The 23,160-nt window shown below is 39.7% G+C and overlaps 2 protein-coding genes across 3 annotated transcripts; both read left to right on the forward strand.

Annotated features, from left to right (window-relative positions):
* Positions 1-2,621: 2,621 nt before the first annotated feature.
* frrs1l (ferric-chelate reductase 1-like) lies at positions 2,622-6,878 on the forward strand. The gene is made up of 5 exons (XM_032559022.1): positions 2,622-3,158; positions 3,422-3,506; positions 4,468-4,606; positions 5,795-6,041; positions 6,121-6,878. The coding sequence occupies exons 1-5, from the start codon at positions 2,954-2,956 to the stop codon at positions 6,291-6,293; spliced, it is 849 nt and encodes a 282-aa protein (XP_032414913.1). The 5' UTR covers positions 2,622-2,953; the 3' UTR covers positions 6,294-6,878.
* A 497-nt stretch (positions 6,879-7,375) lies between these two features.
* tmem245 (transmembrane protein 245) lies at positions 7,376-22,733 on the forward strand. Of its 2 annotated transcripts, XM_032559019.1 has the most exons (18): positions 7,376-8,014; positions 11,606-11,723; positions 12,162-12,257; positions 12,773-12,880; positions 13,777-13,953; positions 14,039-14,208; positions 16,015-16,038; positions 18,377-18,481; positions 18,564-18,646; positions 18,743-18,833; positions 18,918-19,016; positions 19,093-19,224; positions 19,514-19,636; positions 20,294-20,439; positions 20,518-20,618; positions 20,701-20,875; positions 21,395-21,589; positions 21,683-22,733. In XM_032559019.1, the coding sequence occupies exons 1-18, from the start codon at positions 7,415-7,417 to the stop codon at positions 21,735-21,737; spliced, it is 2,598 nt and encodes an 865-aa protein (XP_032414910.1). In that variant the 5' UTR covers positions 7,376-7,414; the 3' UTR covers positions 21,738-22,733. The 2 variants fall into 2 exon arrangements, with proteins under 2 accessions (XP_032414910.1, XP_032414911.1); XM_032559020.1 differs by lacking the exon at positions 16,015-16,038 and having other exon boundaries at positions 13,774-13,953.
* Positions 22,734-23,160: the final 427 nt, after the last annotated feature.

The raw sequence follows: 23,160 nt of genomic DNA on the forward strand, positions 1-23,160 counted from the left end.
TGCACATGTATGTAGGCTTGTAGCGTCACCTGAGGGTGAAACGCATTTATGTGCTGAAAGATATAAAGAAATTTGCAGAATTAAAATGTTCTAGGTGACTAAATCATGTCAATGAAGTGGCTGTTTTTCTTGCAGACAATGTGGCTCACAGCCCAGGGCGCCAATGTCTTAGGGAGCAGCTCAGGATTAAAAAAAAATGTTATGCTACTTGCTTATTTGCTTGTCCTTTGGAGAGTGGATTACATTGTGTTCAAAGCATGAAATAATGAAACCTAATGTAAACCATCAACACAACTTTAAGACCAGACAGGAAGTTTCATCATGAAACCCCCTTCAGTTCATGCCTAATGATCTGTTCAGATGGTATGGAAGCAAAATCCTGTCTAGCTCCTTTTCCAGATTAACTTTGCAGAAGATGATGAACAAAATAGAAAAAAAATAAAACATTTTTCTAATAATTTTTGTGTTTGAGGTTGAAGTTAGTGGAATGAGTCAGGTTTAAGTCTCAGTCATAACTTGGTATCAGAGAGACAGCATGGAAGCAAATATTTATGAACTGGATGTTGACTGAGAGGGAAAACAATGCAGCTGTAAACTTTTGATTGTGTCTAATTAAAGGATTACACCTCAGCACTGCTTAAATAGCTATTTCTCTGTTGTTAAATGAATCTGATATGCATTCTCTAATCTTAAGTTTTAAAGATGAAGATTCATACTTTTCTCAAAAATATTGTCAAAACTTATCTTGGTATAGCAGCAATGTGTAGCAACTACATTTGACAGACTTGTCAACTTTTGCATATTTTATTCCTAAAAGCACTGTTTGTAATTATTTAAATGTTTTCTCCGTTTCTGAATTGATAAAAAAAAAAGTGGAGGTTCTTATTTATTTACTTTTTTTTACACACGACAGTTCTCTGACTTAAGAATTTGATGTTGACTTAATTATAAAAGGCAGTCAGACTTCATGGTAGTTTTTCTACACAGTGTAACATCAGCATCACCTGCAGGATCCTTATATGAACAGCAAAGTTTACCATCTTTCTGTCATTGTTGAGATTTCTTTTCAGCTTTCTTTCTTATTAATTTCTTAACATTCCTTATTTTCAACAAAATAAAAAAAATGCTTAAAAATAAACTTATTTTTTAAAATCAAAAACTAAATATTTCATTTGAACTTACTTTTTTAATTATTTTTGATCATTTCATTGAGGTTGGCATCAGCATATTTTGTTTCCAATTTGTAGTTTGTAGAAGTTGCTGAATGTGGTCATCTCTAATTCTAATACAATAAAATTGTGCACTTTCTATACTGCACTGCATGCTTAAATACGGATGTGCTGTAGAATATGGAGTGGGTTGCTGTAACAGAAGTAGATGCTGAAGTTTGAATGCGATTAGGACACATGATGCTTAAAGGTAACAACCAAAACATTAAGATAAAACATCAAAATTAACTAATAAATATCTACAGTGTGATTAATTTTAGACAAATAACATTGATCTTTTTGATTCAAAGTTAAATGTATTTGTAATATATTAATGTTCATACTCAGTGGAACCCATAAAATTAAATGCAACAACTCTAGTGTGTCTTGTTCTCCTCAAAGTTTCGTATTTAAAGCAAAATCTTTAATTTACCTGAATATGGAAGGAACCTGGGAGCAAAGTATAAACGGTGGGTTAATGTCGCCCTCAAGTGATCACAGTTGACATTGCAACAACAATTAATCGTTTTGCTTTCATGTGATTTTGAAATGTTAAAATCCAAGAAAAAAGGTTTTGACCTATTTTCTTACTATGTTCTGTTAAGAAAAGTGGAAAAAATTTATAAAATTAAATATTGAAACATTTTTACAGCATTACACTACTTATGTGATGCCACATTGAACGCATCCATCAAAAATTAGGAAAAAAAGTGACTAATGTAAATGATTCTTAAACACTGATGAAAACCATTCCAATTCCTCAAATCCAAAAGACAAATATTTGCTTTTTCAGCATAACCTAACTATTCAAATAAATGTAGGAAGATGGCCTTTGTGGGGGTTTTTTTTATTTAAAATGTATTTCTTTGCTGTGTGTGGCATGTCTTTGAGTCATTTCTGTTTTTATGTAACAAAACAGAAATGTTTGTTACATAAAAAAAATCATTTTTATGTTAGTACATATGTATATGTACAGTTATGTAATAGTACATAGATATACAGTATGTACTGTAACAGTACGAGATGTAGACCTACAATGCCTGACAACATTCATCATTTTTTGTCATGCTACAGCCACCTTCAGTGTATTTTAGTGGCATTTTATGTACTAGACCAGTTCAAAAGATAGAAGTGAATTAGAAGAAAAATTAAACATGGACGAAAAACGTTTTCCACAAATAAAAATCTGAAAAGTGCACTGAAGTGATATTTGTACTCGCAGAGTGAAAAATAAGGTGTGTATTTATATATAAAAAAATTTTAAAAAAAATAGATAAAGAGGTTTGATCTGATCCCAGTGGTTCGCAATTCATGTCTAATGGGATTCTTGTGAAAACAAGAACACTTATTGATCGGCCCTGATAACAGCACGTCGCGACTGCTTATTGGCTGATACATGAGGACGAAACCATTCACCGGGCTGAGAGTTATGATGGATTAAATACAACCAGATAGAATTAGGTTTTGGGTTTCACTGCGGATTAGGGCCACGTGCCTCTGTTACATGATTGGATTACAAATCTGGGTAATTTTGCGAGAAATTAGCCTGATAATCTCACACAGTGAGCGACGCCGCATCCCGTCCCATCTCTGTGAAGACAGAGACAAACGGCATCAGAAGATGACTGCGTGACGCTGCCATGGATGAATCCGCAACCATTGACACATTCAGACAGAAATGAGGACCAGTCTCGACCCTTCTTCCGTGTAGTGTTCGCGTATCACCTCCTGCTTCATTATTAGCCATGGTTTTGTTGCGGAGCTTCGTGTGGCTGACGGTAATGCTATGCCAGAGCGGACGGTGGGGGGTCGCGTCGAGCCCCACCGACGAAGGAGCGCTTCGCACCGGCCACGGCGACCACGGAGAGCCGGGCCATCAGGAGCATCACAAGGATTCCTACAGCACATTCGCCTCCGAGTTCCTGGAATCCAGATATTTGTCTGATGATGGTAAGGATCTGGTTCTCTTTGGATGAAATCCAGGAGGGCATACATGAAGAAAAAAAAGTGAGCCTGCGGGGCCTAGAAGAAAAACAAAAAAGGGAAACGTGCTTTATGTTGCGTGTAAAGGCTGTTCAGCACCTAGGCCAGCTCCCTGCTGATCCAGTCTCCTCCTCACCCACACCTACCACGCAGAGCAGATGGCCTCTCCTCATCTGGTCCAGTTTATCATTAGAAACAGATGATAGTTGTTTTGTTTACGTATCTTGCAGGTTATCCATTCCCCACAGCTCCACCAGTCGATCCCTTTGCCAAGATCAAAGTCGGCGACTGCGGAGTTACCAAAGGCTGCATAAGGTCAGAAACATCACAGCCATTCATCCTCTGTTTCTAAACGGATGTGCTGATGCATTTTATGGATGTCCTCTTATGGGTTGTATGCCATTTCACCAGAGCTATAGGATCCACTCTTTTTAAATCCTTCTCACATTTGGTGAAATTGCGATTTTTGTTATGACTTTGTGAGCTAGATCAACTCAAAGCAGAGTTAAAATTATACACAGTTTAATTTTTTAAATAAATAAAATGCCAAAAAGTGAATCCAACATTTGCACCAAGTCCTGAGGCAATTTTTTCTGGAACTGCAGCTGCAACCATGGGGGTTGATTAGGGGAGGAGGATTTCTCTTTCAACTTGCACTGTAAAATGTATCACATTTTTATAAATATCTCAAGGTCAGTCTGACTGGATGAAGAGTGTCTGTGAAAAGCATTTTTTAAGTCTTTCCACAAATTGAGGTTGAGGTCCTAGCTTTGACTGGTCCATTTTAACACTGACTGCTTACATCTGAACCACTTCAATGTAGCTCTGACTGTGTGTTTCAGGTTGTTGTCCCGCTGGAAGGTAAACCTTCACCCCAGCCTTACATGTTTTGCAGTCTCTAACACCAAATTATGTTCAGGTGAAATCCAGTTATTTGTTAGGTGATGTGACGTCTCAATTGGTTTTACTGGATTTTATTTAGGAGTATCAACTTTCCTTCCAGTGGCACTAAACAAATATGATCTACTTTGTGTTTGTCTACCATATTAAATCCTGCTCAAATTTAATTTGTGTTTGTAAAGTGATAAAATGTGAAGACATTGAATGAATATGAACTTATTTTCTAAGAAACTGTAGAATCTGAGTAGGATGTATTCATTCATTTAATAAAATGCCAGAGTTTATGTCAACCTTATCTCTGATAAAACAAGGAGAAGGTTGGAGAAGGTTTTGTATGTGTCTTTTCTGTTGACGGATACGTCCTGTACATGTGCAGGTACGGGAAGCCGGGGTGCGACGCAGAGACGTGTGATTACTTTCTGAGCTATCGTCGCATCGGTACAGATGTGGAGTATGAGATGAGTGCGGACACAGACGGCTGGGTCGCTGTGGGTTTCTCCTCTGACAAGAAAATGGTGAGAAGCTGTGCAACACCTGCGATTGCTTCTCCTGTTTGTAAATGTTCATATTCATATTCATATTTGCTTTACTAATCAAAACATGCATTTTTTTCTAAGGTAACATGTCAGAAAATGAATAGTTTGCTATTTGATTATCCAGGTTCGTATTGACTGTATGATAATGAAAGGTTGAGAAACAGCAAATATGAGGCAATTTTAACAGGTCAGAATGTGTCACTCACTTACTTTTAGACAAGTCAAGAAAGGTTCTTTTTTTTTCTTAGACATGTTTTTGTTTAAACATTTATTACAAAAGTACAAGATATATGATTAATAGAGCCTGTTCGAGAGGAAAGGAAAATGAGAAATTTTATGGAATTTACAATAAGGACTATCTTGGAAGTATACTGCATATACTGTATATATATATATATATATATATATACTGTGTATATATATAGCCTAGTATAAAGGTGCATGTATGTGAGCACTGAAAGTGTTTCATTGAAATATACTTAGACACTACTTACAAAGTACTTACAAATATTATTGAAATGTATTTATTTTGAGATTCAGTAAGGCTTCCTGAAATATACACAGAACCTACAACTTCAGAAAAGTATTGTTAGTATATAGTCATAATATGTTTTAAAATATGTAGGTTTACAAGTACATGCAAAGTCTATTTTTAAAAGAATTATCCAAAGTATAATTTTATTTATATATTTAATTAGCACTTAAAGACCGGGGTTCTGTCTTCTCAAACCCCCGGTCAGTCGTGCAGGTGGCAGCTCGCCTTGAGCCATTGTCCCCTGACGATACATATTTGTTCAGCAGTGTTTGCTGCAAAGTTGGTGAGTCAATGCAATCTGCTGAGTTTCTCTAAAATAGACCTTTTTATCTTCTGGAACAACAAACTGTACTCAACCGCATTGTTTTATACCTAGTACCTAATTGACTTTCAATCTGTCATTATTTATTTGGATTTAACTAAGCACATATTTCTGCGTAAATTTTTTTTCTTGCAAAATGCCTTGAGACAATATTTGTGGTGAAATGGCACTACAACAATACACAGATTAAATATGTTGATATAATTTTTAAAGAGTAATTGGCATCAGCTAAATCAGGATCACCAGTATCCTCAAATTACATCACTGCTAAACAAAGCTTTTCTTCTCTCGATGAACCTTTCTGACTCAGGGAGGAGACGATGTGATGGGGTGCGTTCATGATGACAATGGACGTGTGAGAATTCACCACTTTTACAACGTTGGCCAATGGGCCAAGGAGATCAAGAGGAACCCGGCTCGGGATGAAGAAGGAATCTTCGAGAACAATCGCGTGACCTGCCGTTTCAAACGACCGTTATACGTCCCGAGAGAGGAAACGCTGGTGGACTTACATCTTTCCTGGTATTACCTGTTTGCATGGGGACCTGCTATTCAAGGTACGTAAGAAGACCAAAACATCAGTCTGACTTCTTTACAGGAAATTACAGCATAACATAGCCCCCACTGCACCAACAGGTTCCATCACAAGGCACGACATCGACAACCCTCCGGTCAGTGACCGCATGATCAGCATCTATAAGTATGAAGACATCTTCATGCCCTCTACAGCCTATCAGACCTTCAATTCTCCTATCTGCTTGCTGCTCATAGTAGCTCTCACCTTCTATTTGCTCATGGGGACGCCATAATCAAGCACAGCCAATCGCACTGAATAGGAAAGAGTTGATCATGCAGCAATAAAAAAAAGTGTTGGTTGCCATAATGAAATGTGTACTTTGCACAGATAAGGACTATCTTAGACGTATGAAACATGATAGATTATACACGCTTCACTCATCTTGACAAATAAATAAACAAATGTTATGAAGGAGAAATGTGCTTCAGATATCTGATAATAGAGTAGTTTCAAATTAAACAGTCTTTTTCAGCATCCTTTGATTTAGAAGACAGTGTTTACACAAGCCAATGAATAATCTGGTAGTCATTTCAGGATCCTGCTGTTTGCTGGCAACTTGTGTGGAAACTTCCTGGAATGCAAAGAGGAAAGAAAAATGACATGAACGAACGTCCTTCCTGTTCCCTCACAGTGTTTATGTGGATACAAGCCAACATCCTCCTCAGCCACAGCAATGACTTGTTTATAAAAGCAGAGAAAACACAACTGGCGACATTGTCTTACATAAGCAATATTTTATTGAACTGATAATACTTTATTTCCCCATCATACAGTTTATGTAGCATTTAATCACACGTTGAAATTCCTAAAAAAAAAAGTGAAATGTCCAGAACGGAAAATGAAAAAGAAAGTTCAAGTATAAAATATAAAATAAAATCTTTTCTCTGTTTGAATTGATTGCCTTTTTTCTCACACAGTATACGACTTTGTAATATGTACTCATAACAATGTGTGTTTAGCATTGCAAGCTGCTTGCAACAGAATAGTTACACATCGACTTCTTCTTTCCATTTCTACCTTATAACATTTTTTAGCAGCTGTTCAAAAAATTTGCTCAGCATTTTTTCTTTATAATGAAGTCTGTTTCATCTTAAACTTAATTTCTTTTGAAGTGAGAAAAGTTTTGTTTTTTGTGTGTCTGCTAAAATAGTTCTTTAGATAAACTACAAAAATGAATAAACCGACAAAGAACGATAACAAAAAAATAATACGGAAATACTGGAGATTCCAGGGCATGTTCCATTTTCCTACATTTCCCATGTGCCCTTGAACAGTCGCTATTTCTACGTCATATGTTTTCCTCCGTCACGCGGCAGAGCCGTTGGAAGGACTACCCGGAGCAACAGCGGTATCATGGCAGTTGAAAAGGAGTCGGCGCCGGATCCCGCCGCTGTCTCTCCCCCGGGCAGCCCTCACATGGGCCGGCCTCTCTCCGTTTCTTTCTCCGAGAGCGTCCAGCCGGCCGTCGGGATGATGAGCCAACTGCTGTCCCAGCCGTCCTCCCTGAAGTTTGACAAAAACATCAAGCAGGCCTTCTACAACACCGGGGCGATGATCTTCGTGGCTATCTGCTGCGGGGCCGCTGTCCTGGTGTACTTCATCCTGGAGGCCTTCCTCCGCCCGCTGCTCTGGGCGGTGCTCTGCGGCACCTTTCTCCACCCTTTCAAGTACTCCCTGGCTCGGCTCGGCCGCTCCTGGCTCACCGGCCTGCAGGACACCGGGACACCCATCGTAGTGGGGACCATGCTGGTCCCGGTGTGGTGCGTCAACTACGGGGTGGAGGAAATGGGCAAGCTGGTGCTAAAGAGGCTGACGGTGCTGCTGGTGATCGGGGCGGGGGCGCCGCTGGCTTACTTCCTCTACCTCTTTTGGAGTGTCATCGGCATGCAGGTGATCCTCGGACATGTCTGCTGGGTCATCGGCTTGCTGCTGGACTGCTTCCACGTTGTGTGGGTGAGTTAACACGCAGCGTCATCGGGGTAGTTCCCCGCCGTCACGGTTCAGACAGAAAGCCTGTTGTCAGTCAGGGTGAACAAGTTCAGCTTCATCAGCTGAGCATAAATTATTCCCAGAAATCCATATTTCTCCTCTAACATGGTGAAAAACAGCGAAGAAACGCTTTATTGGGGCCTGTCCATAGCAATGCACAGGGAGAGAAATGTCCAACTGCCGAAACGCAGAGCATAACTGAAACCAACTGCCTCTCCTTTAGAGTGAGAAATGAAGAGAATTTTTGACCCCCAAATAATTTTGAAATCGCCGTCACGCCCACAAATATCGCCCGATTGGTATCAAACTCGGTCATGACATTGATACGAGTGCCTGCTCCCGTAAAATGTTTTCAAAATTTCTCTAGGGCTTACGGTTTTCTGTCAAGGTGCTTCAGAGTGAAATCATGCGCCAGGGTAACTGACAAATCTCCCAGATTCACTTCCAGGTATTTCTCCAAAATTAATGAGCTCAGCACACACCATCTTTGTCTCATCACTGCAATTATTGTGAGTGAGCTACAAATATGAATCGCGGTACTATGGGAGTCGACAGATAGCCCTCTCATACGCTTCAAACAGTTTTCCAATACCTCTCTCGGTTCCTGAACGGCAATCAATCAATCAATCAAATTTTATTTGTATAGCACATTTCAGCAGCAAGGCATTTCAAAGTGCTTTACATCATTACAAACACAGAAACACAATGCAACATAGAATCAATCATTAAGTCAAGTTACATCAATAAATTTGTAATTGATTACATTTCAAATACAATCCTAAACAGGTGGGTTTTTTGTCAAGATTTAAAGGAAGTCAGTGTTTCAGCTGTTTTACAGTTTTCTGGAAGTTTGTTCCAAATTTGTGGTGCATAGATGCTGAAAGCTGCTTCTCCTCGTTTGGTTCTGGTTCTGGGGATGCAGAGCAGACCAGAACCAGAAGACCTGAGAGGTCTGGAAGGTTGATACAACAACAGCAGATATTTAATGTATTGTGGTGCTAAGCCGTTCAGTGATTTGTAAACTAACAACAGTATTTTAAAGTCTATTCTTTGAGCTACAGGGAGCCAGTGTAGGGACTTTAAAACTGGTGTTATGTGCTCTATCTTCCTGGTTTTAGTGAGAACGCGAGCAGCAGCATTCTGGATCAGCTGCAGCTGTTTGATTGATTTGTTGGACAGACCTGTGAAGACGCTGTTGCAATAATCAATACGACTGAAGATGAACGCATGGATGAGTTTCTCTAGATCTTGCTGAGACATTAGTCCTTTAATCCTGGAAATGTTCTTCAGGTGATAGAAGGCCGACTTTGTAACTGTCTTTATGTGGCTCTGGAGGTTCAGGTCAGAGTCCATCACTACTCCCAGGTTTCGGGCCTGATCGCTGGTTTTCAGTTGTAATAACTGAAGCTGTGCATTGACTCTAGATCGTTCCCCTTTAGGTCCAAAAATAATAACTTCAGTTTTGTTTCTGTTCAGCTGGAGAAAGTTTTGGCACATCCACACATTTATCTGTTCTAAGCATCTGTTCAGTGATTGGATGGGCTCTGAGTCACCTGGTGACATCGTAATGTAGAGCCGTGTGTCATCTGCATAGTTATGGTAGCTAATATTATTTCCTGTTATAACCTGAGCTAGTGGGAGCATATAAATATTGAATAAAAGGGGCCCTAGGATCAAACCTTGGGGTACCCCACATGTGACCTTTGACCTCTTTGATGAAAAGTTTTCAATTGAAACAAAGAAATCCCTGTTCTTTATGTAGGATTCAAACCAGTTAAGCAAGGAGTTGTTCAGGCTGCTTTTTCCATATAAACTGACTGGGTGTCTCACAAAGATAGAATTCTTTCTCCACCTCTCTGTCTCACACACACACGACAGTTAGCAGAGGATTGATAACCATAGCAATGAAACACAGGAGGCGATTGGCTGCCATGAGGCGGTGCAATAATATTATTCTGCATTATCTTTTTCTCTCAGGTTACAGAACTGCCTTGTGCAGCAAGGCAGTTCATTAGCATTAGCACTTTAGCTTAAATAAGCTATTAGCTATTTATTTTACTTATTAGCCATGTCTAGTATACTGAATGGAGTAAGTCTATTATAGAAAACATCCTAGTGATGTCCCACATGCTACTGATAGCAATAACGCTAACATTAGCATTTTTGCTAATTTTAGCTGATACACTTACTTTATCATACTGAATGGTGCAAGTACATGTTAGTCAACATTCTTGTGATTCTCCTCATATGATTGCAGCTTTCTTTAGCATTGATGCTAATTTCTAGCATCAGAACGCTGGGTCCAAACCGACGGGCACACTTAGACAGGCCCCGGTTAAATTTCTTCAGGAATTTTCTAGTTATTACTCTATTAATCCCAGAGGACAGTTATAATGGGCAGAAATATAAAATAGTTATGTACAGTCTCTTTTTTTATATCAGAAAATAATGCAAAAAGGGCCGTAGGTTACTATTTGGGTACATTTAATTATAAAATATTCGCACTAAAAAATAAACGTGATTTTTAAAAGTGTATTTGTTGCAAGCATTTAATTTATACTGTTTAAAATGTCATTATTTACAAAAATAACCAAAAAAGAGGAAGCTTGGATACCTATTTTAAAATTAATTGGAGGTAGTTGTTGAACATTAATGTGAACAGGAAATATATTTTATTATATTAATCATGGTATGAGATTCTTAAAACATGATAACCTTGAGCAAAAACACAACAGAATTACTGTACTTACACAAAACCTTTTTTAACATCATCTAAGTGTTTTTATGTAAAGTAGAAACAAACTGATGTTCTTACTCTTGTTAAGATAAAAGATTGATTATTACAATCTAACAGTTAACTTTTTGTTAATATTTCAGTAGAGAAAACATAAAGATGTGGAAATAGTAACTAAATGAAGTAATAAATGGGTTTTAGCTTCTTCTGCTCTGTGCTCTTTTCGTGTACCTGGCCCAGGCTTAATATATGCATAATAACACATATATAAGCTTTTAGCATATAGTTCATACATAATACTGTAAGTAAAAAGTTTTAGATCAGCCTCACTTCGGACTAAATGATCATCATAAATTACACAAATAAGATCTTGGGTGCTTCAGCATAAACGGTTGACTCAATTACGCGCAGATCAGAACGTAGTTGCTTGGAAAACATGATTTAATTTGCTTGTTGCCTGATCTAATTTTCTGTATTTCCAGTGTCTAATTGATTAAAATCTTATTATTCCAAACCTGCCCTAAAGGATAAACCCTGCATCGCCACAAACAAATCCAAATTAGATTAAATGTTCCTAGACGGACGCCATGTGCTCTTTCTAAAGGCTCTGTGGTGAGTTTGAATATGTCTGGGTTATGGATAGAAAGTGGAACACCAGTGCTGTGAAAAAGTATTTACAACAACAAACTTTGATAGATGGGTTTAAGTTTATAGAGTAAATGTATTAATGTCAATAACTAGATGAAATAATAGAACTTGAAGCCTTAGAGTGATCTTAAGTGAGGCAAGAAATCTCAAAATGTCTTGTTACGCTCCTTTAGGTGTGCAGTGTCGTGTTTGGCTACTTGCTGGTTGTCTCTCTCAAGTGGAGTCCCCAGACTGAGTGCTACCTGAGGGCTCTGGCGCTTCCCGTCTGGGCTGTTCTGCTCTTCTACATCGGTGAGTCTGGACCTGCTCAGGCACATTTTCACATTTTTCTACAAGCTGCCTCTTTTTCCCTCTGGGGTTGGGTGGTATGGCGGGCGGGGGGTTGATCTCCCATTTCCCACCCGAGTGCAAGAGGGGTAAGAGAATGTCTTGTCCCCACATGTCCTCCTGACTGAGCATGTGCAAAGTCACAAAGTAAGATGAGGAAGTCTGACTGTATTTTTAGCACACTTCTAAGGTTAGAAAGCACTTCTGACCTTCAAGTGTGAAATATTAAAAGTGACTACAAGCTTTCCAGAAGTTGTAGCAACGTTATTGTAGTGCTGCTAGCTTAAACAGAGCAAAAAACCGCCTGAAAACGTAACTTTTTTAAAATCAAAATTATGACTGAAACAGGGTTCTCTGTGTTTGATACATCGTCATCACTCACATTTCTCTATCTGATTTTAGTTTCTCTGACCGGGTCATGGAGGGTGCCAATATTTATGGTGATGGTGGCACTCCTCATTGTGGGCTCCCTGGAGAAACCCCCTGCCCCAGGAAAAGGTAAAGTCATATGTGCTCAAATATACTTCCAAATATGGCAAACAAGAGGAAGGAAGTCATTTAAAGACAGAAAACCGACTGAGAAAATGTGTTAATTTGATTATCATCAGAGATAAGCCAGGGCGTTTTTCATTTTCTGTCTTTTCAACTCGCATACACTTCTTCTTCTTATTTAGTGATAACAGTACTATTAACTATTACGGAAATAAATGTGTTCTAGAAAAACTTGCAGAATCTTTTTGACTAGCTTTGTGACAGTGAAAAGGTCTCGTACTAAAATAACTTGGTATGAATTTGTCCTCCCGGTTTGTCAAGCACAGCCAGTTCTCAGATTACGTTGCAGCAGCTGGATACTTGGCCCACAGCGAGGTTTTGTGAAAGCAAATGAAAGGAGGCAGTTGGAACAATTGACTTCAGTGAAGATGCAAAGTCCTATTAAAAAAATGCACCAAAAATATTCACAGTTTGGTTTTCAGTGATCTCTGCCTGCGCTTGTTCCTTTTCTCACCCCACAGGCGAGCTGCCGGGACAGATGCTCTCACTGGCTGCCAACACGATTTTCATGGCCATTTCCTGCAGCAACCTGCAGCCAAAAGCAGAGCCCAGTGAGGCTTCCAGCACAGGTGGGGAAGCTCCTCTCCATCCTATTGGGCTGGAGTTGAAAAACTGATGGTGTTGGGAATGATTTATTGTACTTAGAAGAAGTACTGGAACTCCTAACAACTGTAAAAGAAAATATGTGTCTTTGTTTTTTACAGTCAGCAATGATTTGACGAGCAGTTCCTGGAGAGACTTTCTCTTGGTTCTTTGCACTTATCATAGCGAAAGTGCCTTGCAAAAGTACTTTGTGAGATGTTTAATGCTTTCGATGTTGGTTTTAGGGCTAATGAGTCACCAAATTATTTGAGTACTTCAGTTATTAAACTTCAGCAAATGATCCACCTCAAGGCTTCATTAAATTGTGTTCTACTATTTTGCGACAGAATAATTTTTTTTTTCATACATGGAACTTTTTCAATTGTATTCCATTTTAAGCAAGGAAATGTTTTCTTATTAAAAACTAAAATAAAAATGTATAAAATCGTGACAAGTTTTTACTCGATTACTAATTTGTCAGAATAATCAATAATTTACTCCATTACTTGAATAATCGTTTACAAAAGCCCAAGTTGTTTTAACACCTATACTTGCTTTCAATAGTGCTTTGTTTACTAATTAGTAATAATAATTAGGTAACTTTAGAAGGAAATTAGTTGCCTTTGATTTTATTTAGTGGCATCAGAGTAAAATTGACTGGAAACGTTTCTTGTTTTATTTTTCTTCCACTTAACCATCATGCACTTCTTTTTGCTGGTTTCTCACATAAAATCATATTAATATAATCTATAAGTTTGTGGTCTTTACATGAAAAAAAAGTACAGTACAAAAACTCGACATTGTACTTGTGTGTTTTCTTTTTACTCTTTTTAAATCAGTTTTTCTCCCTTCCTTCCTCTGCACGACGGGGTGCCGTCAGTAGGTCCCGTACCCCCCACGCCGGGCTTCCCTGGCCCCCTAAAGACCAACCTCCAGCTGAAAGAGAAAAGCAGTCGGAAATCCAGCGACATCTACTTCATCTTGCTGGTCTGGGCCATCGTGCTGGTCCAGATGTGGCTCAACTTCTGGATCCTCCAGCTGCTGCCCATCCCTGTGGCTGGTAACACGTAGACCGCACTCATCTGTCATCACTTCCAAATGAAAAGATCCCCTGTAGTTACATGTTTGCTACTTTGTTGCTTCAGTTTGGGTGTTGAAGAAGCTGATGGTCCACTTTGGTGTGAAGAGCTTCGCAGAGCGGACTCTGAGCTTGTGGTGGACCGTGTTGGAGAAGTTCGTACTGGAACGCGAAGAGGCTTTGTTGCCTGGACCAATCAAAGGTCTTGCTCAGTTCCTGCTGCGCATTGACACCAAGGTAATGCATTCTGGTTGTATGCAGTTATTTCTTATTCTGCATTTTTATTTCCACACTACCTGCAGTTATCACAAAGCGAAACGTTATATTTCACCAGTACACATTTAGATTTTTGAAACTTTCGCTACAGAAGGCCTTCGGTGGTTAATAAATCAGAAATGTGCTGGGCATCTGCGAGAAGAGTTGCCCAGTTAACCCTCGTTCTTAGATTGGAGCCTTGTGACGGGCCTCTTAAAAGTTTCACAAATCAAGTAGGTAAGAAACTCACAATAGGCATGTTTAATATGTTAGATATTAATAGATGAATTGAGACTGACTGTCCAAAACTGCATTCTGGTTTTGGAAATGGTTTCAGAGTTAAACACCTCAAAACATATGAGGCTAATGCAATGCTAGCCATGTGCAAATTCAACAAAGAATTTGCACATTTTGTAGACTCGAAATGACCAGTTCATATTTGTAGAAGTCTAAAATCTGCTGATTCACATTAAACAGAACATAGAGCATTTTAAATTACTTTAGGATTAGAAAACTGTAACTGTCCTGTGCAGGCTTAAAGACTTTTCAGCTTTAAGAAACATCAAAGTATCAGACTACATTTAATCAATTTTAGACCTTCACAAATAACATGGAGGACACTGTGGTATCTGTTTCTCTTGGCAACGACAGATATTTAGTCTAAACAGATGTCTCTTCAGGACAACCTCGACACACAGAGCTACAGTCTTCTGCAAAGTAACATGCTGCTCCTGCTGGCAATGTTTCCTTCAGTTTTCTGAATTGCTGGGCTAATATTAGCATAGCATCTTTCCTCTCTTTTTTGTGATAGAACTTGTTAATTCAGCTGGTAATACACTAATGGGGTTATAGGTAATGGTGTAGGGACAAACGTGTTTATTGTGAGTTTGCTTTGAACTTTAATGAATTTGTTGACTAGCATTTCAGCTAATTTTTGCAAAGCATGTGATAGTTTTGCAAAACATGCACTCAAAAGTAGATCGTGATTCAAAAACATGATCAAGCAAATTGAAGCCACCTGAGTTACCGTAGTCACAGAGTTGAGTTTAGTCAGGGAACTCTGATCCAGTCAAATAAGGATATCCCAAAACATAGACCTGAGCTTTATTTTTATGCGTCCGGTCGTAACTGAAGACTGAAAAATCTGGGTTACGACCACTGATATTCATCTTTAATGCAGCCAGTTTCATTATCAGGCTGTACAAGTGAGTTTACTTTGATTGAAACCTTTATAGATAATCTACACTCACTGTTGCCTTGTAGCTACTGATTTGCTATTAAGGCTCAGTTTCAGACTCTCATCAGATTTATTTCCAGCAGCAGCTGGTGTGGAAAGTTTTAATACACCGACTGTTCTGGATGAACCGGCCAGCACCGACTGGAGTAGATAGTGAAGTCAGACCTAAAAATAGAGCTGAAAGGGGAACGAAGTTTGGCAGAATGCTGATCAAATGACCAGAAACTGAGTTTAAATTGAGATTGTCACGCTTGCTGGTTGTTTTCTTTGCACTGTCAGATTGTCATTAGAACAAACACTGTAGATGTTTTATCACAGATCATTTTTGTGACGTTGGATTGTGTTTGCGGCTGTGTGTTTGCACCCGACCCTCAGACCACTGGCCCCTCTGTGTACAGCCTATTATGAGATCCTGCCTGCCGCAGTGTGTCCACTCACTGCTTGTACCCAAACAGAGGTTGTCTTCTTGTCTGATGGGGGGGCGTGAGGCGACTGTTGCACATATCTCTCCAATAACAATCTTCCCAATGTTTCTTTGTCTCCTCCCCAAGCTCTGGCATTGGCTTAACAAGCAGGTAATAAGTGCTTGTGTGTGAGAGAGCACGAGGGTAAAGAATTAACCTCCGTCTTCATGTTGGTGTGTGTGAAGGAGTGAACACACCTGTTAGCTGCTTGGACTGGCTTCCTTTTTATCCTCCTCCATCCACTGTCATCTCCCTCTCATCTTTGTTTGTTACCTCGCCGCTTTCCTGCTTCCTGTTTTTTCTTTTTTTTATATTTATTTTTGCAGGAAGCTGCAGTGGAGAGGTGGAGGTGGTACTTGTTGCTCCCACTAATCCCCCCACCCTCTCTCCACCATCTGTATCTTCCCTGCTTTGATCCAGCTGGCAGATTTGTTTTGAGAGACTGTGTGAGCTGCATGGAGAGATGGCTGATGTAAAGAGAGCAGAGTGGAGTGGGAGGAGAGGAGCGTTTTTGATCTGCAGGTTCAGAAAGATGATGTTTTAATCATTACGAAGCTTCACTCTGAGAGGCTCTGTAAGAGTTTAAGCATTAAAGCACATGCAGTAAATTGTGTGATGGTTAAAAGCTCCTACTACCATCCGAATAAATTAATTTTTAATGGAGATGTTAATTTTTACTCAAGCCATGACTACCTGTCTAAAACACAGAGCTGTTTTAGATCATTTTGTTTGAGACAGATGAAGATTAAGATGTCCTCTGAAACGATTAGTCGTGATGAATTGATATTTGAAATAATTTATCAACTAATTTAGTAAATGATTAATTGTTAACTGGAACTGTACAGACTCAAAATAGGGAATTTGCTGAAAGGCCAACTTGCTCAGAGCAGAAATTAGGCAAACACTGTACAAAGAGTATATACATTTTGTATTTAAGATAAAAAAAAACCCCCACCTTAATCTGTGAATATGTTACCCAGAATTCCTGTAGTGTCAGTTTTAGATTCAAATTTTGTAAATGAAAAAATCACGTTAGCCCCTTTCGTATCCAGTTATTCACCAGTTTATCTAAAAAATAGTCAACAGATTAGCTCTGCACTCTTTTGATATTTTACATAGGTTTTTTTTTTTTGTTGCCCTGAATGAATGTGCTCTTACTTGAATTTTTGTAAATTGTTCTGTGAGAGAATATGCTACATACTGCAATAAACTAATAATTTATCTCTACCAGAGAAGTTTAGGAATATGTGAAGGGTGCTATAAACATTTTCGTTTCTGTATCAATTCTTCAATTGATTCAAATTTAGCGCCAGTTTCTTCAAGAGGAACACAATTTTAAAGATCTGGTACTCAAAGTGTTTACAACTGTGGTCTAATTTAAAACCTGTCGGTGGCTTTGTGTATTCCGAGTCAGACATTTACTAAGAGTCTATTGTTCTGAATACAGTATCAGTACTGCAGTACTTTAGATTTCTACTAGATTTGTATGCAACTAGAAGAAATTTATATTGCAAGGAACTTAATTTACAGCTTTAATTCTTTTTCATATGTGGTGAGTCTGTCCTTTTTGTAATAAAAGTTGGTTATTAGGTTTCATTCACTTCATTTTGCCAGGTAAAGCTCCATATCTAAGGTGTCTCTAAATTTGCAGCTGTAGTGCAGCAGCTCCTGTACTGACCGCTGCATCATTAACCATTCATGTAACTTCAATGCACCGATGCATCAGGACATCTAACAGCTTCCTCCACTCATTTGCTGTGGACTTCGATAAGTTTAATGCTTTCTGAGAGGAAATGTGATTTTCAATGGAAACACTGAGAAACCTGAGGTTGAAACCCCCAAATCTAGAAAATAAATGAATCCTTGTATCTACAGTAATTTTTTTATACATGTGCTGTGGTGCATATGTGGGGTGTAAAACGGAGGCATCAACAGCTTCAAGATAAAGAGTTGTTAGATTTGGATCCGAGAGTCTAATGGGGTAATTGAACAAAAACATCACGTTAAAATGTTGTTTTTTTCCTGAGCGATCTCATTGCAGGATCTCTCCACAGTCGGGAACGTTTCCATAATAAGATCTTCATGATTCTGAGCTAAAGTCACAACTATCTACTAACTCCTGAGTCAGATTAAAAGTGCGATCCATTTGATTCAGTCCTTCCCGGCTGGAATAACACACAGCTGATAAAATGTGGGTGAACCAAGTAGTTTTAAAAAGAGAAATCAGCTGAATCTGAAGATTGTTACTCGAGTTTAAGAACATGCGTGTTATGTTTCCAGACCTGCACACTACAGGTTTAATAAATCAGCCACCTTTTATCTTTGGGTTTAAAACTGAAATGGGGTTTCACCATGTGGGGGAAGACGCAGGTTTCTCCATGTGTCTGATCACTGTGGTGTTGAACTCTTGCAGAAATCTGCTGAGGTATCTTCTCTGTCTCCTTGTCAGATGATAGTGTGGTTGGAGCGATCGCTGGACAAAATCATCAGCATCTTCATTATCTTCCTCCTGGTCACAGGGACTCTGCTCATGGGTCTTCTGCTCACTGCTATGGTCAGTTTTTGTTCTATATTTTACTTCCACACTGTCAACGTCAACGTCTCCCTGGATACCAAAGCAACTTCTTACTCCTTAGGTTCATCACGAAAGCACTCACATCATTAAAGTTACCAGTAACCTCATCAACGAGACTCTTTCCAACCATCCAGAATGGGCAAAGTAAGGCATTTTTCAATCATCTATCTATGCTTTATAGATTTTTTTTTTCTACATTTATTGATTTTTTTTTTTTCTTTCTTATGTTCCCTCCTCTAGTTTGCTTCCAGAAGCTCGTGTTGTGCAGAAAGCTCTGAATTCAGCTGCTACTAATGTTTATCAGCATGGGAGAGAATGGATAACACAGAAGGTTAGACGTTTGGTTTATGCTAAATGTCAAAAAAATTAAAAAAAGTCAGACTGAAGCTCAAGAAAACTTTAACTTGGTGTTCAGCTTCAAAAGATGTTGGGGGATAAGGTGAACAACACAGCGATGATCGAGAAGCAGGTGCTGGAGCTTTGGGACCGGCTTTACCATTCCTGGTTCGTGAAGGTGTGTGACACTAGCCGCCTGTTATTCTGCATATTTTTGATTTGTATGTGGAAATATTATCCCCTCTATGCTGCAGAATGTGACCCACAGCGGGCGGAACCGCGTGCAGAAGAACATGACTCACAGACAGAACAGCTGGCACGGGGACATCCTGGACTGGAAGGACATCGCCTCTTTTGTGCAGGAGAACATCGAGACTCTGCTGTCTGTAAGATCAGAGTTTGTCTGAATTTATAGATTTATAATATATTCAGATTAAACACAGCCTCCTCCTGCAATAATTTGTCTGAAGACTTTTGACACATTTTAGACCTAAATAAAATTGAAACAACGGATGAACATGTAGAAAAACACTGTTAAGCACTCTTTAAAATACCAGGACATTTTAAAAAAGAAAACTTGATCTGCACAGCTCTAATTTAACAGAGACTATTTGGAAATCCAGTTTCCCTCTGGATGTTTGTGTTTACCTTCTTTTTGTTGTTGTTGTTTTGTAGATCCTGGAGTCTCTGTGGGTGGTGATGAGCAGGAACGTCGGCCTCCTCTTCTCCACCACCACCACCCTCTTCACCGTGTTGTTCCACAGCGGCACGGCGCTGCTCAACTTTGCGCTGAGTCTGGTATGAATCACCGAGTGAACCAGCTCACAAACACTCAGGGGAGCTTTTCCTTTGATTTGCTGCCAGTGTCGGGCTGATGAAAGATGTTCCATCATCGGAAGCATCTCAGCTTATGCCTTCCCTCGATAACTAGACTTATTCCGACAGAATCCGAAAGATTTACACACTGCAAAAACACAAAATCGTACAAAGTGTTATTGGTCTAGTTTCTAGTTGAGATGCGTTAGTACATTTGAAATAAGGCAAAACTTAAAAATAACTTTTCAGCAACATATAGGAGCTTGTTTTAAATCAATAATTCCTTGATACTGATGGAAAAAATACTACTTTCAATGGCAGATTATTTCATTTATAACATGGGAAAAATGTCTTATTTTAAGTGAAATAACCTGCCAGTTGAACTAGTATTTCTTAATATTAAGGAGTTGTTGACTTAAAACAAGTTCCTGAGTTGCTAACGTGTAAGTTAGTCTTGTTTTATTTCAAGTGTACTAAGATATTTGTATTATAAACCAGACCAAAAATACAAATTTAGTTTTTTTGCTGTCTATTTAATAGTTAATAATTTAGATAGTTTTTGCAGTGTTAGGCCCATGAGCAGGTTTTTATTCTGCGTACATGCTCCAGTGGTGATGTGTGTTCTCTGCTGCCATGCAGGTGATTTTCCTCACCACTCTGTTCTACCTGCTGAGCTCCAGCGGCGAATACTACAAACCCGTCAAATGGGTCATCAACCTGACGCCGCTATCGCAGCCCGGACCCTCCTCCAACATCATCGGCCAGTCTGTGGAGGAGGCTATCAGGTTTGCATCGCGGCTGTGAAATAATAAAACATGCAAGATCTTCCTTCACGTAGACGATGGTCGATGTTTGCGTTACAGAGGGGTGTTTGATGCCTCCTTCAAAATGGCGGGCTTCTACGGCCTCTACACCTGGCTCACTCACACCATCTTTGGCATCAACATCGTCTTCATTCCGTCCGGTGAGTCCGTGTGTTTGCAGCAGATTGCAGTGTTATTACTAAACCCTCGGTGCTGCGTGGCTCTTGTGTTGCTGGCCCGCAGCTCTGGCTGCCATCTTGGGCGCCGTGCCTTTCCTGGGGACATACTGGGCGGCGGTGCCGGCCGTGTGCGACCTGTGGCTGGCTCAAGGCGAAAGCGTCAAGGCCGCCCTGCTGCTCATCTGCCATCTGCTCCCGACGTATTTCGTGGACACGGCCATCTATTCGGATATATCGGGGTATGTTTGCAAAAAGATTTAAAAATGTGATAAAGGTATCCAGATCTGGAACTTTATGGCTTTAAAATGCAAATGTTGCAGCAGGTGTTTAACAAAGTTTTTTAATTTGAACGGGACTTTCCTCGTTAAATAAAGGTGAAACTAAAAATGTATTTGTTTACATAAACTGCTGCTTGAGAGAGTCCTAAAAAATAGTGTCCTGCAGAAATGTTCATATGCTCCAGTTTACTCACATTTTGTCACGTTGCATATTTAGATATGTAAATTAACCTAAACATAAGACCAGTTGTCCTCTTTCTGGCCTTAAAAATTTGTTCGAAAACATTAATGAACAAACAGCATCATGAAGACCAAGGAGACCAGACAGGGCTTTGGGAATAACTTTTGATTTCAAGTTACTGAGAAAAACAAACAAACAAAACAGACATTCATTCTCCAAATTGTTCAAAATGAATTACAACCTGCTTTAGTGTTCATCTCCATAATACAGTTTTATAAAGTGTTTGTTCTTTTTCTCAGGGGCGGCCATCCGTACCTCACAGGCCTGGCGGTCGCAGGTGGAGCGTACTATCTTGGCCTGGAGGGGGCGATAATTGGCCCCATTCTCCTCTGCGTCCTGGTGGTGGCAGCAAACATCTACAGCGCCATGCTGATGAGTCCCAGCTCTGCACTCCCCACACCAGTCCAGCCAAACTGGCCCACACACCCCATGAGGTACACACACACACACACGCCCACACACACCTGCGGCTGATTAAACCTTCCCTATTTAACCGGTTGTTCATTCATTGTCCTCTCGTCTCGAAGGACGTTTGCAGAGTCCACTCCCTCCGTGCTGAAGACGACCTCTGACTCAAAGTGAGGGCATGTATCCCTGCAGAATGTCACACGGGTCAGGGACTCGCTTCCCGCCTGGCTGGCTCCAGAAGCTCGACCCGCACCAAGAAGAGGAGGAGACGCTGCGATTGCCGGCGCTGTCCGCGTCCCAGAGCCAGCAGACATCCCTGATCCCAAACCCGGAGCAACGCCAACACTCTGCGTTTCCGATGAGAAGCTGATTTCCATCATCTTTCAGAACTCTGTGCCTAATTCATATTGTAATATTGAACAAAAAATGCCTAAAACGCTTCGGTGGTTCCTTTTAAGATGATATATTTTGTCTCCAAAGCCCCAGGTGGCTTTGTTTTGCTGCTGTGGCTGCGCAGCGTTTGAACTCCCTACCTCAGGGAGTCTGAAGGTCCAACCAGGACCAAGAAAATGAGCTTTGATGGTTTATTTCTTTCTTAATTTAACGAGCTACTTAAGTTTCAGAGATTCTAGCTGTAATTTATTGATAGCAGAGCCATAACCGGACCCGGCTCAGTCTGCCGCTTTTAATTTCATCAACTCCAGTGACTAGATGTCCTATTTTCAGACACTGTACGTCAGAGGAATGTAGTTTTTTACACTTTTTATTTATTTATCTGAAGCTTAATATTTTCAGCACATGCATGACCAAGCTTTAATCCTAAACCTGAGGCACAGCCACCTCTTTCTCCACCACTTCCACACACACCGTTAGGTTTTGGCAACTCTTGTCACGTTTTGCATTTCAGACACTTTACTGAGAATTTCAGCACTTTTTTTAAAAATAAAGTTGTTTACATCACTAGAGGCTTCAATAAGCAGGCACTACAGATGTGTTTGTACAGAGAGGATAAACACTAATCATTCAGCTACTGTGTTAGCTATGTGAGGGAGGGGAGGAGTTGGACTAAAACTAACGGGCACAGAGATGAACTCAAATACTGTATTGGTTTCTTTGCTACAGTTGCTGTGTTTTTTATTAATAAAATGCACTGAATAAGCAGAATTTAAACTACAAAAGTGTCATTTTCTTTTTCAAAATGGAACCCTGTTCTTTAAAACCTTAAAAGTCAAATTGGATAGAAACCACCTGTCATCAGTTTTTAAACCTTTCCCCCGGATTTTCAACTGTATTTAGGTCTGGACTTTGATTAGGCCATTCTGGCTCACTAATATAATTGGAGCTAAGCTACCATCTTATCAGAGCTTGCCAGTGTTAAAGAAAAGCAGCCCCCACAGCATTATGCAGCCACTATCATGTTTCACCCTGGGAATGGTTGGCTTCTTCCTACCTGAGCTGTGAATCTCTGCAGCTCCTCCGCGGTGAACCGCTTCGATCAACGTCCTCCTTCCCCCGCTTTTCAGCACACCTCTGCTTTTAACTTTTTTTTAATTTGTAGTTAAGAAAAAATTTGTAAATTGACTTAAATCATTAAAAA

The sequence above is a fragment of the Xiphophorus hellerii genome, chromosome 3 (genome assembly GCF_003331165.1).
Source record: "Xiphophorus hellerii strain 12219 chromosome 3, Xiphophorus_hellerii-4.1, whole genome shotgun sequence".
Lineage (NCBI taxonomy): Eukaryota > Metazoa > Chordata > Actinopteri > Cyprinodontiformes > Poeciliidae > Xiphophorus > Xiphophorus hellerii.